The 18,622-nt window shown below is 45.5% G+C and overlaps 1 protein-coding gene across 1 annotated transcript in view; it reads right to left on the bottom strand.

The window, feature by feature from the left end:
- The window catches only part of LOC134804625 (uncharacterized), an 83,845-nt gene that overhangs the window by 10,741 nt on the left and 54,482 nt on the right, over window positions 1-18,622 (bottom strand). Inside the window, exons 7-13 of the mRNA XM_063777735.1 lie at window positions 11,009-11,013; window positions 8,424-8,623; window positions 7,785-7,952; window positions 5,573-5,723; window positions 4,969-5,125; window positions 4,230-4,340; window positions 2,538-2,647 (exon numbers count right to left, since the gene is read on the bottom strand). Coding sequence (XP_063633805.1) covers window positions 2,538-2,647; window positions 4,230-4,340; window positions 4,969-5,125; window positions 5,573-5,723; window positions 7,785-7,952; window positions 8,424-8,623; window positions 11,009-11,013 — 902 coding nt within the window. The remainder of the gene's footprint in view (window positions 1-2,537; window positions 2,648-4,229; window positions 4,341-4,968; window positions 5,126-5,572; window positions 5,724-7,784; window positions 7,953-8,423; window positions 8,624-11,008; window positions 11,014-18,622) is intronic.

Genomic DNA, 18,622 nt, shown 5'->3' with positions numbered 1-18,622 from the left:
GCAACAGGCACACGACGACAAGTCGGTTAACCAAAACAAAGTGTGCCTATGTTGCACCAAACCTGAGTTCCACTAGGTACAGCCAGGGTTCAGCATCAGCTCTATCTTGGGTACTGCTCTCCCAAGTGCTCATCAAGATGTGACGGATGACCAAAATAGCGTGGGCTTATGTTGCACCAAACCTGAGTTCCACTAGGTACAACCAGGGTTCAGCATCAGCTCAGATCTATGTATACTAAAACCTTTACCAGAATGTAACAAACACTTTTCTGAAAACCGCATCAAAATCGGTTCAGCCAAACGCGAGATAATCGCGAACAAACATACATACGGGTCAAACTGAGAACCTTTATTTTAAGGCGGTTAAAAATACATCAACTTTGGCATTTTTGGCAGTAATGCAGTCGGCAGCTATACTGCAGCAGGATTGCAGCATGCACTACTGCCGACTGAATTACTGAGGTAAATATCAAAAATTTGGTCAGCATCATCGTATTTGACATTTGCTGCAGTAATGCAGTCGGCAGTATTGTCGCAATATACTGCTGCAGGCTACAAAACGCTCGTGAAACTATTCAACGTCCATGATCATGCTGTCCAACGTCCAACGTTCAGTAATCGAGTGACCGCTCGCAACACGCGCTGTGTTGTGTGTGACTGCGCGGGCGTGATCAAAGCGGGTCGCGTGCGCTGCGCGCCGGCGGGCCGCTGTGTCCAAGCGCAGATCGCGAGCGCCACGCTCGCATCGTGCCCCGCTCACGCCGCGCTTTGAAAACGCTCATGTGTGACGGAGCCTTTAGAGATATGGTAATAAAAAAACTACTCCTAAAAAGAAAAAAAATGTGTCAAATAAGAAAATCTAATAAAATAAATCAATATGCCCACGTTTCTACAAAAAGAAGTGAAATCCCACCAAAAACATTCTGTAAAAAACTAGCCAAGTCTCGATGGAGCTGCTTGTTTATCTCTAAAAAGTAATGAAATCTAGACAAAGTCGTGCCAAGTCTAAGGTTCCTTACTGCGATTTCTTTATTATTATAGTTAATGTTGTGTGACTTGGCCGTTGAAGGGTACACAAGGGTACAAAACCAGGTGCTCCATGACACCAAACATACAGTATAAAAAATTATTTCCAGTACAGACGGACTTCTAATCATTGATAGAAGTCCGTCTGTACGTCTATTTTATGTTAGATCGATGGTCGATTTGACGCTTCAAAAAGAAGTGTTTGTTTCAGGCTCGCCTATACATAAGTATTATTGAAATACGCAGCTTTATCAAGCCTACAATTGACTGGTTATTGAATCAACGTTTTCCAAGTGGCAATTTTCCATCGTCAATGGGTAGCGGTTCTGGCGACAGATTGGTGCAATGGTGTCATGGAGCACCTGGTTTTGTACCCTTGTGTACCCTTCAACGGCCAAGTCACACAACATTAACTATAATAATAAAGAAATCGCAGTAAGGAACCTTAGACTTGGCACGACTTTGTCTAGATTTCATTACTTTTTAGAGATAAACAAGCAGCTACATCGAGACTTGGCTAGTTTTTTACAGAATGTTTTTGGTGGGATTGGCTTGAGCACAAAACTAGTGTATGCACCGACTTGACAGCGCAGCTATAAATCGTCATATTTTCGTAGGAATTGGCCACTTGTGCCATCCAGGGTTAGCCGCTAACTCGAGATTAACCAGTTAAATCCGGAATACCAGTACAATTTAACCCTGGCTGATGCAAGTGGCCCTAAGCTTAAACGGAATAACTCAGCCCATTTCTCTAACTCAAGCTCGCGTACTTCATCATCACCTTTGGTCTGGCACCAACTACAGACGATTTAGATTTTAGACAATGCTCATGTATGACACATCGTAGAGACATCGGTTTTGATTTCTTTGATGACTAGGTATAAAGACAGATGCGAATTCATTACGCCTTTTGGCGGAATATGTTCACAACATCCTCCCAGCAGCGGTTTTTTTTTTGCTCAACCGACTACGTCAATAGCTGATTTGTTTTTACTCACCTGGCTGGAAGGATAGGCGTCTCAGGAATGGGTTCGAGGCTCTCCATCAGGACCTCGTGCTCCTCCGTCTCCAGACGCTCGCTCATTACTGGTGGCGGTGGCGGTGCCATAGGAGTTTTCAAGGTCTACAGCTCAGAACCACCAGAGTAATGACTAGTCTACTTGGTCTCACCTGGCTGGAAGGATAGGCGTCTCAGGAATGGGTTCGAGGCTCTCCATCAGGACCTCGTGCTCCTCCGTCTCCAGGCGCTCGCTCATCACTGGTGGCGGTGGCGGTGCCAAAAGGGTTTTCAAAGTCTACAGCTCAAAACCACCAGAGTAATGACTAGTCTACTTGGTCTTATCTGGCTGGAAGGATAGGCGTCTCAGGAATGGGTTCGAGGCTCTCCATCAGGACCTCGTGCTCCGTCTCCAAACGCTCGCTCATCACTGGTGGTGGTGGCGGTGCCAAAAGAGTTTTCAAGGTCTACAGCTCAAAACCACCAGAGTAATGACTAGTCTACTTGGTCTTACCTGGCTGGAAGGATAGGCGTCTCAGGAATGGCTTCGAGGCTCTCCATCAGGACCTCGTGTTCCTCCGTCTCCAGACGCGCGCTCGTCACTGGTGGCGGTGGCGGCGGCTTCTGTGTGACCGTTATATGATATTAATGAGAATGACTCGGCGGAGTGAGGTTTTATGATCAACTAGGGATAACTTGTTTTCATGTTTGTTAAACGAGGTTTAGACTGGCAAGAACATGCTTTAACCCCTGCTCTCCATCTTACCTTACCGAGAGATTTAATTATCTGGCTGAATGCAGTGAACACCGCTTACGTTCAAGTGCTAATCTTACGCTTGCTATTCCCCCGAATAAGACACGATCGTATGCGAATTCGTTCACGGTACGCGCGGTGAAGTTGTGGAACGAGTTGCCCCTGTCGCTCAAACGGTCCCAGTCTGTAGCGTCACTCAAGGCTAATTTGAAGAAACGTATGCTTTCCAACCAAGCGTGATTTGGTTAAGTACTGATATTTTTTTTTTGTTGACACTTGTGTATATATATATATATATATATATATATATATATATATAAATATATATATAATTATATTATATGTAATATATGTTTAGTATTTATGTATGTAGCATGTATTTTATTTTATAATATTATTTATGTATTTTATTTACTTTTGGACGTTTTGGTTAGTTTACTTTTAAAATGTTACTGTGCATTCCGTAAGTTTGTCTATCTAATTTGAATTCTCCCCTCATCTACTCGAAGGTTAGCTGGAAGAGATCCCTTACAGGGATAAGTTCGCCTTTGTACCTTTATTTCTGTAAATATTATGTAAACCTGTGTTGTGTACAATAAAGTGATTACTACTACTACTACTACTACTAACATGCATGCAATTTTCATTACATTGCGGTATGTGATCAAACTTCTGAATACAGTTTACCTTATTAGTCGGCAATGTAACGAAGGTTCTTGCCAGTCTAAACCTCGCTTTAGAGTCCCTCTATTTAAGCACTCGAAGCTGACTCTGCACTGACTTCATTTTTTCAGAGTCATACATATTTTCAGAATTTTGACGATTATGATGAGACTTCGACACTTTGTCAAGAGTTAGCTTGATGCGATTTGATAACTTCAACGAGCGCTGCTCATGAAATTTCAACATGGATCTTACCAACATGAAAGTGCACCCATAGTCGACTCAAAGACCTCGCTACATAACAATCTGCCGTTTCGCAGGTACATGTTATTATTGAAATTAGGGTAATACGAATTATGTATCGAGGTATTAGATTTATGATATTATTTATTTGAAGTGACCAAAAATGTTTTTGTATATTGTAATGTCAAATTACAGAAGCTATTTACGAGTAATTGAAACAAATCGTAATACGGTAAGTAGCAGAAGGTAGCTTAGCTGAATTTAGCTGATGCAGCATAGGGTGAATAATTTTCTACGGAAAAATTCTAGGTTATACTTAAGGCAGCGTGCGTGAACTGTACAGGGCAGCACATGATTACAAGCTTAAGTTTTTTATTTAAGTCACATAGTACAAATCCTCTCACGTCGACGGCCCCGATATAGGGAAACTATTGCAGTATCTTTTGTATAGAAGCGAAAATAGTTTCGAATGTAATCGCATAAGCTTTTACTTTTCAGCAGATTGTTCATATTTTGGCCACTTCTGTAACATTAACATGATCATACCTTGATATGGAACATCCTCGCATGCGACCGGTCAGTGACCTCGGTCACCGAATGCGTGTCCGTCATCTCCGTGTTGAGGGAGACGATGGAGCGCGGCCGCCGTGCCCATTCCTGGTTAGTGATTGGTTAGAAATGTAGATGATGTGATTGGTTGGGTGGGATGGTGGGTTTGTACTGATTGGTGTATATTGTCGGTTGGTAATCAGAGCTCGTCATATTTGAGCTCGTCAGCTTTTTTAGGATAAAATCTATAGTTAGTTTTAATTAATTGCCAGCCGACACTATGACCAACAATTGACCATTTTAAATCTGTTTAGACATGATTCGTTATACAAAAACAAACACTCACACACACAAATTAATTCAAAAATGTGATGATAATTATCTTAAAACCCGAATTAATGTAAACGATTGTAATGTGCCAATTAAACATTAGGTTTTTGTTAAATTTTGAATGTGCAATTGATTTTGATGGGTGGTAGTTATTGTTAAAAATTCTGAGCCATCCTTTAGATAAATTCGTGCAAACTTGGTTTTTAAGTTCGTAGTATCTGCTGTATCTGGCTAGGTATCTGGCTCTTTCTACCTTTCATCAGACTGGAAGGACTCGAGGTCTGAACCTTTTGCATGGTCCTGGTCCTAATCGAAACCCGAACTACATGAACACCCCCGATCTTCTTCCCAACTGGTTGTCACAAACACACACAAGCACACTCCATGTTACATGATCCCCCAGTACCTGTCGGTCCCTGCTGACCTGCGAGTAGAGCTGCGCGGGGCGGGGCGGGCGCGCGGGCGGCGGCAGGTGAGCTTGACGCGCGGGCAGTGGTAACGCTACGGGCGATACTGTACGGACGGACTCTTGGCGTTCATGCTCCTCTAGTATCATGGTTTGCCTAGTGGGAAAGTCAGATTACAGGTAAAGTACAGTTTAAACAATTCATGGTTAAGATGATGGGATAAGTCAGTCTTGTGACAAAACTTGCAGTTATTGAGAAATCCAAAATTAAAGAATAATCTTTCAGACTAATATTCAGTGTGCCTCCACAGCACTATGAAGTTCCAAGATATGAACAGTGACAGTAATTACTCCAAATATCAGCGAATGATCGCTGCGCAATAATGACGCAAAATACAGTAATACCACTCGTATACAGAGCGTCCGTAAGATAACTATACACACGCCTCAGCAAAAAAACACAGGTTGCGAGCCCGCCCGCTTGGAACGCCATGCGAGGCCACGGAAAGTGATCCGTGGGCCTCGGTAATACTAATGTACGGCGGACGGCGCCGGAGTCGAGCGTAACCGATCATAGCGTGGCCTGTGGGTAAGAGATACAAACCTGACGCTGCCGCCGTCGGTCTCCGTGGGCGTCAAGGTCGAGGGTGGAGACGGTGGTGCAGGCGGCCGCTGCACGCGCACGCGCACGTCGAACGCCGGCGCTGCGTGCAAGCGACCGTTAGATGTGGTCGTTTCGTGCGTTTCGCCGTAACCTGGTTAGTTGGTTAGGTTGTGTTATCATTATTACATGTTCTTAACTAAATGCAACTTTATCCCGTATTAAACACATCTGAAAATTTACTACCAAAGTGTCAAGCGCGATATTACAGTGATCCTAAAACGCTTCGACAAATTGACGAAGACGAATGACGAAGACAATTTTCAGGAGTATTTAATACGCGATTAATTCCATTTTAATTACCCAATGATACTTAATGTGTAAAAATAGTAAAGATTAAATAAATCCAAAATTTTGATAAGTAATAAATCACATATTACCTGTAGTGCTATATCTACGTTAGGTGCTATGGAGGTAATTCGTCTGGTTTCGTGCGTAGCAAGCGTCACAGTTTACAATAAGTTTACCCATAGGTGCAGTAAACTGCAAAATTGCATGGAGAAATGATGAATGAATTCATTGATAAAGTCGCCATGCACTTTTGCTGCTAATGGTACCTACATTATCTTTTGAGTGTTTGGTTAACTAGTTGGCTTGATTGTAGTAATTACCTATCTTTTAGATATTAAGATGGTATTCTTATATGTTTAGTAAGAAATTACATTATAATCAAGTGTCATTTCGGTTAAAAGGACGTTATAAATACCTACAAAGACTGTGTTGGTAGAAATGGTAGGTGTGTATAGCAATGCACGCACCAGAACTTTCCAAAATTGCGAAACTATCCACATGAGAAATTCTCGGTAACTTCTGAGAATGTTCTCGAGAACGAGAATTTATTTATTTATCGTAGTTTATACCATGAATATTCACGATAGTTTAGGTGTAGTATCCTTACCGCCAGAAAATTCCGACTTTTGGTCTACCGCTTCCGGTCAGAAAAATGTATGACGGCCCGGCCAAACAGTCAGACCTAGGTGGGGGGTGCTCGACCAAATGTCATAGAGGGCCCCGAGACAAAACAAACTGCATTTAAAAACATGAAAATGGCCGACTTTTTTTTTAATTTTTTAAGTTGGTCCGAGCGCGCTGAGATTTGGCATGGCGGGAGAAAGAGGCCTCTAGATTCCAATGACAAAAAAAAATTTGGAAAAAATCCAAGATGGCGGAACAATAAATTTCCATGTTGCAGAATGTTCTGAGAACATTCTCGAGAACGTTTCCGCTTTTTGGGAATGTTCTGCAATTTGTACATTGCGAGGTGTGTATTAAGAATGAGGTAGGTACGTAACGAATCGTTTTTAATGCTCCGTCATCAAGCTATTATAGCATATTTGCGAAATAAATAGATTGCAATTGGTTTCACGGGCACACTTATCACATTGAAATTTTTGATTTCACAAGTAGGCTCCAGGTTAAAATTAAAAAGTATACCTAATACAGTTTACATACAAGTTAACGTTTTTAATCCATGCTTTGTATAAAAAATATTCAAATAATTTAACATGCATTATGGATCTTCTAATTAATATTTTTATAGGATTCGAACCCATGGCCAATGCAGTCTCGTGAACTGAAAATAAATTAAATATAATATTATAAAGTACATAAGTCTATTATCGTAGTTGAAGATTAATTCAGCTGTCGCGGTTGATCGCAATATTCTCATAAAAACCGAAATTACAATTTAAATTGAGCAAGTAATTGTGACTGTCGCGACTCGAATAGACCCTCTTGAGGGTTAAAGTAAATATCCAATTAAAAGGAACTGCCGTAAGGTCAATGCTGGGAAACCGTGTACAAGCTCTTTCAACTCTTACGTTTTTACACATACTCCACTTATAGAAGGTCGATGGAGCAGGAGTGAAGCCCTTCCTTTTTGACTTTGTCTGAAGGTGGTATTCCATTTGTCCAATGTGTATTGCATCTCACAATTTTGCTTCATGAGAGAGTGAGACGCAATGACATTGGACAAAGAAATTGGACAGGTGGAATACCACCCTGAGCGACGTACGTATACAAATACGAGAGTACTTGGCATATGAACGTCTCCCATGGAATATATTTTAAATGCCGGTCTTCTCCACATTTATGTACCTTAATTAAGTACCTAAGTTTTTTTATCATATACGTCTCGTTACATTCTAACCCTTACCCTCGCTATGGTACTCGTCAATCATGAACGCCTGGTTGGTGTGCGCGTGCTCGGCCTCGCTCGGGGTCTCCGACGGGTAGTCAGACGGTATCGTGTCCGAGACCACGCTGGCGCTTTCGGCCTCCGCGGCGAGCGGGTAGACGGGGTGTGCGCGGGGGATTTTCACCTCTGGAAGCAATTTTCGGTTACAGATGAAGTTAAAGTGAAGTCACAATGTTCGTGAGTTTCCTTCTCCCCCTTGTCACAACAGCTTACATTTTCATGACGCCCTCTAAATGTGAGACGAATTAAAGGATGTCCCCTTACTTCTCAACGCAGCAGCGCATAGTACACCATTACAGATGGCAAGTACTTGGGAGCTAAAGGGGGTTTTCCTTCTAACTGTTGCAATGAAAATAAAGGGTTGAGTTCATTAAAAATAGTACCTGATGATAGCAAATACTTTGTACTTTCTTCCTGCTTCTTCCTTTTGACGACAACGAATGCAAACACAGGTAGGAGTGGTAGGATAGGTCCAGACCCAGTAGTAGAAGGGTTACTCGGAACGAGCGCGTGTCTCCTCAAACACAGGTAGGAACACGCCAAGACCCAGCAGAGTAGAAGGTTTAAGAACAGTCAGATCATAAGAATGTATCTTACCTTGTATACTTTCTCTGCTAACGATAGAAGCAGAGGAGTCATCGATCAACCTCCTCGGGGCGGGCAGCGCGCGCCTCCTCAAGCACAGGTAGGACACGCCCAGACCCAGCAGCAGAAGGGTTAGGAACAAGATTGCGCAGATGATCATGAGGATATGGGTGCCGGCGAGCGGCGCCGCGACTGGTATTGGCTTCTCGGGTCTGAAAAGATGGAATTGAAAATTGAATGCTCAGAAACAAACTACAAACATATGACTACAAACAAACTACAAATTGACAGATACACACAAACAACAACGTCGCAACAGTAGTGCAGCGGCAGTTGTCATCCGAACGTCACCTTTGGATTTTACACATTTAATACAATTGGCTTTTTGCTATATATATATATATATATATATACACTATGTACGATAAGAGCGTGACCGGTAAAACTTTGAAAAAAAGTAAAGAATAATTAACATGTCAAATACTATCATATGAGATATTCATGCTTTATTGTAATTACATATTCATGCTTTATTAGGGCGAGCGAAGCGAGCCCTATCACTAATCGACGAACTATGCATTCTTGTGGTACACTTTACGGAAAAACTACTGCACTGTTAGGTTTGAAATTTAACATAGTAATTTAAATTCATGTCTAGGTGTGTTATCAAACATAAAAATATCATTTTATAAACCTAAAAAAATAAAATAAAGTAATAACACTTTGTATTACTACTAGCGCCATCTGTTGGCAAAATGATGAATTAACATTCGTGCTAATGTTAATTATTTCTTTCTCTAACAGATGGCGTTAGTAATAAATAAATAAATAAATATTGGACATTCTTATACAAATTGACTACTTAAGAAGGCTTGTGTTGTGGGTATTCAGACAATACGATACCTATGTGGTGTTTTCAAGTTCAATAATGTCGATGGCGCTTACGCCATTGCCAACGGTGAATACCAAAGTGGGTACAATTTTGGATTCAACCCACCTCGCTTCACTTGGTTTGATTCCCATTTTAGCAATTAAGTTTTTGTGAATACCTACTAGAACAATCAATCTTGCTGTATATTTACTCGTATGTTTTGTGACGCTGACGATGTGATGATCAGTCATGTTGTGTTAGCAAACTTAAATCGGGTATTTTCAGTTCGAGATACAGTTTTGGCGCCATTCATTTATTACGTAAGACGATTTTGGGGTGGAGGGGGGTCGAACATATCTTATTTATTCTTACAAGGGGGTGGGAGGGGGTGTTCATAGTTCTTAAGTAAGATCACCAAGATGCGATATTTTTTTTAATTTCTATGAAATTATGACGTTTAAAATAATACTTTCACACTCTATGCTATCAAACACGGTGCAGAGTTAGCTTAAACGAGCTCAAGTACCTTTGTACAGGTACAAATAAACATTCATAAAAATATTTTTTTGAAAATAAATTATATTGGTGGCTGGACGGGGTCAGCCTATTCTTATTATTTCTTACATAGGGGTGGGAGGGGGTCAAAAGCTGGCAAAAATTGTCTTACGTAATTAATGAATGGCGCCTTTAGTGTTACTATTGCTTGGAACTGCTAAAATTATAAATAAAGATAAGCATAATTAATACAAACTTCAGTGACTTAGGGCCGATACAGACGGACTACAACCCGACTGCAACTTGTATGGGAACTGCACGCCAATCGAAACGTCAGCGTGCAGTTCAGCAAAATGACCCAGTACCCTGGCAGTACCTAGTGGAACTCAGGTTTGGTGTAACAAAGGCACATTATGGTTTGGTCATCCGACTCATCTTGATGAGCACTTAGGAGAGTAGTACCCAAGATAGAGCCGATGCCGAACCCTGGCAGTACCTAGTAGAGCTCGGGTTTGATGCAACATACATAGACACACGCTGTTTTGGATATCCGACTCGTCATGATGATCACTGGGTAGATCAGTACTTTCAGTACCCAAGATAGCTGATGCTGAACCCTGACAGTGCCTAATGGAGCTCGGGTTTTATACAACATAGGCACACGCTGTTTTGGTCATGCAACTCGTCTTGATGAGAACTTAGGAAAGTAGTACCCAAGATAGAGCTGATGATGAACCCTGGCTGTACCTAGTGGAACTCGATCAGGTTTGATGCAACATAGACACACGCTATTTTGGACATCCGACTCGTCATGATGAGCACTTAGGAGAACAGTACCCAAGATAGAACTCATGCTGAACCCTGGCAGTACCTAGTGGAACTCGGGTTTGTTGCAACATAGGCACACGCTGTTTTGGCCATCCGACTCGTCTTGATGATCACTTAGGAGATTAGTACCCAAGATAGAGCTGATGCTAAACCCTGGCTGTACCTAGTGGAACTCAGGTTTGGTGCAACATAGGCACACGCTGTTTTGGTCATCTGACACGTCTTAATGAGAACTTGGAAGAGCAGTACCCAAGATAGAGCTGATGCTGGACCCTGGCTGTACCTAGTGGAACTGTGTATGTTAGTTCATGTGCGGAGCAGCGTGATTACCGCCAGTAGGTGTCCAGACGGGATAGTTTTTCGATCAATTGTGTGGAGTGGACGCAAAAATAAATTCAAGAACATTGGCTCGCTGACCCAACATTATGTATTAGGAAAGCCAGTTGGGTTCCTTACAAAAAGTACTGGGCGACCGTGTAGGATGTAATGCACTTATGAAATTGTATATTACGTGTGGATGATATTGGCAATTTGATTTTGTCGTCTGGACACGTTTTTAAAGGACAAAGTAAAAGCTGTAACAGACAGGCGTACCGGACAGCAACCGGTTCGGTACGTTAAGGTAGAAAACCTCCGCGAGCCCTTACAAAGCTCTGCTTTTTGCTAGTTTTTAATAAGACGTCCAGTCTCCTGAATTATGAATAATACCTTGGCATCTTTGGGGCATATAAAGCCTGACAACAGTTTACTTGACCCTCGCCATTTTGCGGATTTTCAATGGTACTAATTTCTTTTACTGGCAACAAGTACTCTTTGACAACGAACGTTGGATGTCATCGAATGTCACCGATCTAAACAAACGGAAAATATCTACGAATATATTCAAATATAAACGGTTTTATTACAAAAATGCCAAAAAAAATACCAAAGATGCGAAAAAAATTGTAGTGAATGCAATCAAATACTTACAGCTTAAAAAAGACGAAGGATTACATAGCATTCCAATAAACAATGTTTTAAAGTTGGTTGTTGACATGACCGGTATTGACAATATATAGTGCGGTTTAATTGAACTGGTTAGTTGTTTGGTTTAAACTTTAATATTTCATTTAAGGTTTATGTAGATCGACGATAAAAATCCTATAATCGAATTGGAGACTGAACGTTTTATAATCGAGGTTGGTGATCCTGAAAGCGACGCAACATCTGGTGAAAATCAGACTTCGTCAGAGTCAGAAAACGAAGAATATATAAATATTGAATATTTAGAATCAGATTTTGACGAATAGGTAAATTGAAAGAACCGAATTCTCTGTAAGCAATGTTTTGACAGTATACGAGTATCAACATGAAGCCAATGCCCACTATCCCGACTATACATGACGTACGCACATTATTGCCATACGTAAGCTGTTTGCAGCGACGCTATCTCAGGGTTAAATAAACTGTTGTCAGGCTTTAATTTCGACCAAATTTTCAGCTAAAATGAAAGGTAAAGACGTACGCACATACTTCAGTTCTCGAGTTAGGTCAATAATACTAAGAGTGTTATTTCCTCGTAATTTAAGCTTCATGCACGCCCAAACATTTTGAATGGGTTGGCGTGGGTTGATTGTGAGGGCCAATCCACAACATCGACGCCATTTTCAATTTTTCATGCAGTACATTGCTGACTTTGGCATTTAGGGTCATTATTCTCTTGCGGGATCCAAGAAGCCTTATCCTTTGGGAACTTTTGATAACGGAAGGCAATGCCTTTTCATCAATTTTTACCATTTTATGGGCGTCCTGTGTATCGGTGCACAAGTGCAAATGGCCGAAACCCTGCTTAGAGAAGCATCCCCAAACATGTTCCTCTACTGGGTAATTCTCGGTTCGCACGAGCACTCCTTTATTTGTCGTAGAACAAGCCTAAGTCAAGTAATTAACAGCCCAAAAAGAAACTTCATCGGGAATAAAATATGATTTCAATCTCGGTTTTTGTTTTCTTTCGCCCACGGTAGCCTTTTTTTCGTGTTTTTCAGTAAGGGAGAAGCTTATTCACCGTACTGCAATATTTTTTATAATTTTTTACGAAGCTTTTTAGGCAAAAGAACATTCCAATCAGCCAGTACTTTTTTTTCTGTGTCACATCCTTAAAATATAAAAATTTTACCTTCCAATAAAATTGATATTATGTTTCCTTCTACGTCAGAGATGTTCATTGAGAGAGTAACGCGATCGGTGACCGATAGATGCCGCTAGCGTCTATGTAGTCGCTCCGCCCCACGCCGTGACGTTGTTCCGCTTCCCCTCACTGCAATCCGTTGCTCGCTTCCCGCGACTCGCCGCCACCATGTCATTGTTGAGGAGAAGTACCGTCGGCATAAAGGTAGCCTAGTAGCCTGCCAGGAAGGCATTACTCACATCTCTGACGTAGAAGGAAACATAATATCAATTTTATTGGAAGGTAAAATTTTTATATTATGTGTTCCGTACTCTACGTCAGAGATGTTCATTGAGACCTGTTTATTATCTCCTGGTGGCGAGTCAGCGGGCGCGCAAGCGTTAGGGCTACACCTACTGTCATAGAACTCAGAGAAAGAATAAATATATACGCCTTATTGCAACCCATGAAATCACAGTGACTCGTTATAATGATGCATTACAGGAAATTGTGAATTTAAATTGTAATCCCAGGTTCGAATCTGACGTTAAACTGGTTTGAGAGATTTCTCATTCGAAATCGCATCCAATCCGCAGAATCTCGGCGATAGAATCGTCTAAAGAAGAGTCATGTTCCCAATTAACTTAAGCCAAAATATCGCTAATTGGATAGATTTCCAGCCAATTTAGTGATTAAGTACATCGTGGATCGAAAGCAATCTTAAGCGAGGCCGGCTTGGATGAGACTGTGGCTGAATGCGCAGTGTCCCCTAACATTTTGTGTAATTCTCACAAGTTGACGTACCCAGACTACCTACTTACTGGGTCTATACTTTATTCCGGAGCTTCTAAGAGTCCAATCGGTAAGACACGTTATCTGATTTAGAGCCGAATTTCGGACACAAAATAATAGCGTGAACGTTATCTATGTAATTGCCCGGGCTACAGTATAGTAGAGTAAGGTCATTGACCCTGCGGCCTGATGCTAACAGTAAAAATGCGGCAGCTCTTCTATATAGGTACGTTGTAGGGCTATTCAAATTAGGGCAAGTAGATTTCTCGCGTCCCAAGCTGGTGGTTTGGGAGGCGCTGGTCTCGCTATTAATGGCGTTGGAAGAAGGCATAGTGTCCGATAGTGGTTCACATACAGCGCTTGTTACAGGCTTATGAACAAGTCTCGTTCTGAAAACTAACATGGGCAATAGAAATATATGTCTGAGATAGCTCGCTACTTCACTGGATATTAGAGGTACCTGGCAGTCGATCTTATTTTTGATGCACCATGAAGACCATTTCTACATTGTGGGCGTACAGGCGGCCTAGAGAGTTGCGTCTCGTTCGCTATGTAGCGTTAGCCCTTGGCATGTTGCATGCATGCGCCAGTCACGCCAGCTCGGTGTTGGAGCGTCCTATCTGACAGGAGGGCGGTCGGGCGGGCGGGAGGGCGGTCTGACGCTGTGTTCACTAGGACCGCCAGTAAATTGCAAGCTTACCACAGCTGCGTGAAGGCTCTCCTTATCACGCCGTCACAGGTAGCAGACTAGGCTGGGAGGTGGAGACATCCATACCAAGTCGTATCACCGGCAGCTGCCAGAAGAGACGTGGTAGCAGTTCAAAGAGTCTGTTAAGAAATACCGTGACACAGTGCGAAGGCTCTCGAAATCGGAGGCTGGCCAACAAGGCGCCTATCAGGCGCAGATAGTCTCGGCGGCTTCTGGGCGTAGCTGCCACTCGGGCGCGCAGTGAATTCTTGATAAACCGTCGCCCTCGGGGGTTGTACCGACCTGGTAAGTAGCAAGGAACCAGCGCGACCTGTAGACGATCTGCTGGCATCAGCAGTTTTTGCGACAGCCGTGGTAACGGAGGGGATGTAGTGTCGCCGTCGTTTTATGTATACTGTAGTGGTGCGGTTGTATGTTTACACTTCTGTCGTCAGCGCTGCAGATGTGGCCCGTTAACGGTTACTCTTCACTGTAAGGGCCTTACCTCGTACATTGTCTACCAATATTGGAGGTTGTAACGGACTGCTTGCATAAGATGAGGAAGAAAGTGGCGCGAGGCTTTCGGCAGCTTCGTGTTGCTGGGGACTGCGAAGGTGTCACCTTCCTCCATGAACTAAAGTTTGCGAGTTTGAGACTGAACAGGAGGCATTGAGTCTCATTTCTGCGGGAAACTCGGCAGCAAGGCAGGCCTGTATGTCGCGAAAAAGAAAACTTTCAAACGGGGTGTTGTGCCGCGTGTCCCACGTGATGTCTAGGAGCGTGATAGTTTAATTCGCTTTACCCGAAGAAACACCCTATATCGAGCTAGTATAGGGGTATGGTAGCATGCTTTTAAGGAAATCGAACTAATGAAATCAAGTCTAAAATCGATTTTAGCGCTTGCGTAACAAAACTGTTTCGATAAAGTCAAAGACAGACAGATGGAAACTGCTGGAGTCCTCCTGGCCCCTTTCTCTTAGCACCGGAAACTCAAGCTTGTTCAAGCGCAGCGGGTTTATTTGTCCCATTTTGTTTATTATGGGCTTGGCGCACGAGTTCGTCTTTGTAAGACGGAACTTAAGCTGGAGAGCGCGGGCAAGCAGAGATAATTATGTGAAGTCTGCAGACCTTTTCGATGCCTTTCACCTCGGTTTTGAGCGGTCGCACAGGGCCTTGTAGCTAGCTGTTCTTCGGTTGGATCACTCCATGGCCTCGAGAAGTCATAGGAACCTCGAAGCGGCACGGCCCTACGTCGATCAGCACCTTTATGAAACCCGGGAACACGACGTATTTTCCTCTGAGTATCGACATATCTTACCGCTTTCAACTCCGGGCAGTCGAGCCACGCTAGGACGAGGCTCCTTACGACCTTGTCTGCCGTCGCCGGAGAACTCCTTAACCGAAACCAAAAGCTTAGCGGTCTGTTCGTGCTATGGCACCATAGCTATAGGCGCCTGCGTACCTCAATGGGACCATGTGGACAGGACAAAACTGATACTGTGGCGCCCAGCGCAGCTTGGTAGGCAGCATCGGCGGCAGGTAAGTTCGCGGTGGTATTCTTGCGAACAAAACATGGGCGCCATTGCAAGGGACGACATCGTCGTGGTTGCAGCATCGGTGGACAGGTTCGACGTGATTGTCGGTGCCATCATGGCAACCGCCGCCGCTCAGGAGGCGCCGGTGCGTGAAGCTAGAGGCGTCATCGTGGCGGCCGGCTCGGGAGGCACCGGTGCGTGAGGCCGGGCGGCGCTATCATGGCGGCCGCCACTGGTTCGGGAGGCGCTGGTGCGTGAGGCGAGGACCCATCGTGGCGACCCGCTCTAGAGGCGCTGTCGCGTAAGGTGGGCGGCTCCATCGTGGCGGCCGCCGCCGCCGGCTCGGGAGGCGCCGGTGCGTGAGGCGAGACGCGCCATCGTGGCGGCCAGCTCGGGAGGCACCGGTGCGTGAGGCGGCCGCCGCCTGGCTCGGGAGGCACTGGTGTGAGGCGAGAGGCGCCATCGTGGCGGCCAGCTCGAGAAGCGCCAGTGCGCGAGGCGGTGGTGCCATCGTGGCGGGCGGCGCCGTTGTGGCGGCCGCCGCCGCCGGCTTGGGAGGCATCAGTGCGTGATGCGAGAGGCGTCATCGTGGCGGCCAGCTCGGTAGGCACTGGTGCGTCGTGAGGCGGGCGGTGCCATCGTGGCGGGCAGAGTCATCGAGCGGGCGGCGCCATCGTGGCGGCCACCGTCGCCAGGCTCAGGTGCGTGAGGCGAGAGGCGCCGTCGTGGCGGCCAGCTCGACAGGCGCCGGTGCTCGTGACGGACGTTACCCGCACGGGAGGCGCCGATGGCTGGCTCGTAATTGCACGCATCATCACGGTACCACTGCTGCCCTCGGCGGCGCCATCGTGGTGGCCACCACCGGCGCGTAGGTAACCAGCGACGTCATGACGGACGGCAACCAACGCGGCGATCGTCGCTGTACTCGTAGCGTTTCCACTGCTTCCACGCAACTTACCTTCCTTCCATTCTAGGAGTCGGGACGCAGAAGCGGTCCGCCTTCACCTTGGCGCCAGGACGGGATCGAGAGGTCCGCGATCCACCCGCGCCGCGACCGCAGCAATAGGAGCGGGCGTGTGCCTCTCGGAGTCCCGCGGACTGGAAGCGCCCGCAGCCACAGAAGCGGGCGTGTGACGTCTCTCGGAGTCCCGCGGACTGGAAGCGCCCGCAGCCACAGGAGCGGGCGTGTGACGTCTCTCGGAGTCCTTCGGACTGGAAGCGCCCGCAGCCACAGGAGCGGGCGTGTGACGTGGAAGCGTCCGCACCGCGACTGCAGCAACAGGAGCGGGCGCGGCCTGGAAGCGTCCGCACCGCGACTGCTCTCGCGGGCTGGAAGCGTCTGCACCGCGACTGCAGCAACAGGAGCGGGCGCGGCCTGGAAGCGTCCGCACCGCGACTGCTCCCGCGGGCTGGAAGCGTCTGCACCGCGACTGCAACAACAGGAGCGGGCGCGGGACAGGAGCGGGCGCGTACTGAAAGCGCTCGCACCGCGACTGCTCTCGCGGACTGGAAGCGTCCGCATCGCGACTGCAGCAACAGGAGTGGGCGTCCCGCGGACCCCGCACCGCGACACCACAGCAGCAGCAGCGTCGCGGCGTCTCGGAGTCACCTTGGACGACAGCAGAAGAAAGTCGACGGCGCGCGGGGGCCGGGGCCCGGGCGGGACAGGGGAGCCCCGGTCGCGTCGCAGCTAACGACACAAGGTACTCCCAGGTTAATACGACCTGCCCGAGAACCGTCCTTAGTCGAAGTAACTTCTGAACGCCAATAAAACTAGAATATCATTAAACTGGCTCACCGGATGGTTCGAGACAATCCAAACCTCCTTATCGGCGAAGCGCGGCACCCGGCAGCGGCGCGCGCAGGCTGCCCGCCTCCGCCCCCGCCGCCCGGGCGCCGCCCCCGCCGCCGCCGGCACGATGACCGCACGTTCCCTCTCCGATGCGGAGCGACTTGCGTTACCACTTGTTAACGAAAACCACTGACGCACTTCCTACTTCGATCTCGAAAATGCGAGTTAACGGTAACGATTTTAGCAGCATGGAATGTGAAAATTAATTTAGCAAGAAAAAAGTGGGTAGAATCGAAAAGCACCGTTCGATGACTTCGATCGCGAGACCGCCAAAAGACTAATATGTCACTATCTGCTATATCTCACTATTTAATCGACCGAGCTTTGGATCGGAAATGTTAAAGCACCATGCTGCAAAAATATACGCAAAAAAAAATATTTGCGGACCATCGGTCAGACGGTCGACGAAACAATGACATGGTGGCGGCGAGTCGCGGGAAGCGAGCAACGGATTGCAGTGAGGGGAAGCGGAACAACGTCACGGCGTGGGGCGGAGCGACTACATAGACGCTAGCGGCATCTATCGGTCACCGATCGCGTTACTCTCTCAATGAACATCTCTGACGTAGAGTACGGAACACATAATATATACATAAACACTGGTCACGCTCTTATCAAACACACTGTAGTTTGGTTTTAGTATTTTTCATAGACTAGTATTGGCCTGAAAAAGGATGAGTATAGTTCTTTTTCACCACACCAGCTCGTCTGGCTCTATTTATTCCTGAGAAACTAATGAGAAAATTGCATTTTATTCACATGAGTGGCAAAGCAATCTGTTTGTTTCCTCATCTGCTAGAATTTACTTTGCCCCATTGTAAAACAAATTACAGATGTAGTGCATAATTATTTTCCATCGTATTTTAACGGAAACGTACGAATGTGTCTTGCTGTTTCAGTCAGTCTCGGTACAAAAAGTTCTGACGTTGACTGAACTAGCATGAACAATACGAACGTTTCCAAGAAAATACGGTGGAAAACAATTATACACTATATTTGTATTA

This window comes from Cydia splendana, chromosome Z (genome assembly GCF_910591565.1).
Source record: "Cydia splendana chromosome Z, ilCydSple1.2, whole genome shotgun sequence".
In the NCBI taxonomy this organism is placed as follows: Eukaryota; Metazoa; Arthropoda; class Insecta; order Lepidoptera; family Tortricidae; genus Cydia; species Cydia splendana.
Note: the sequence above shows the minus strand (reverse complement) of the source record. Positions and strands in the feature narration are given on the sequence as shown.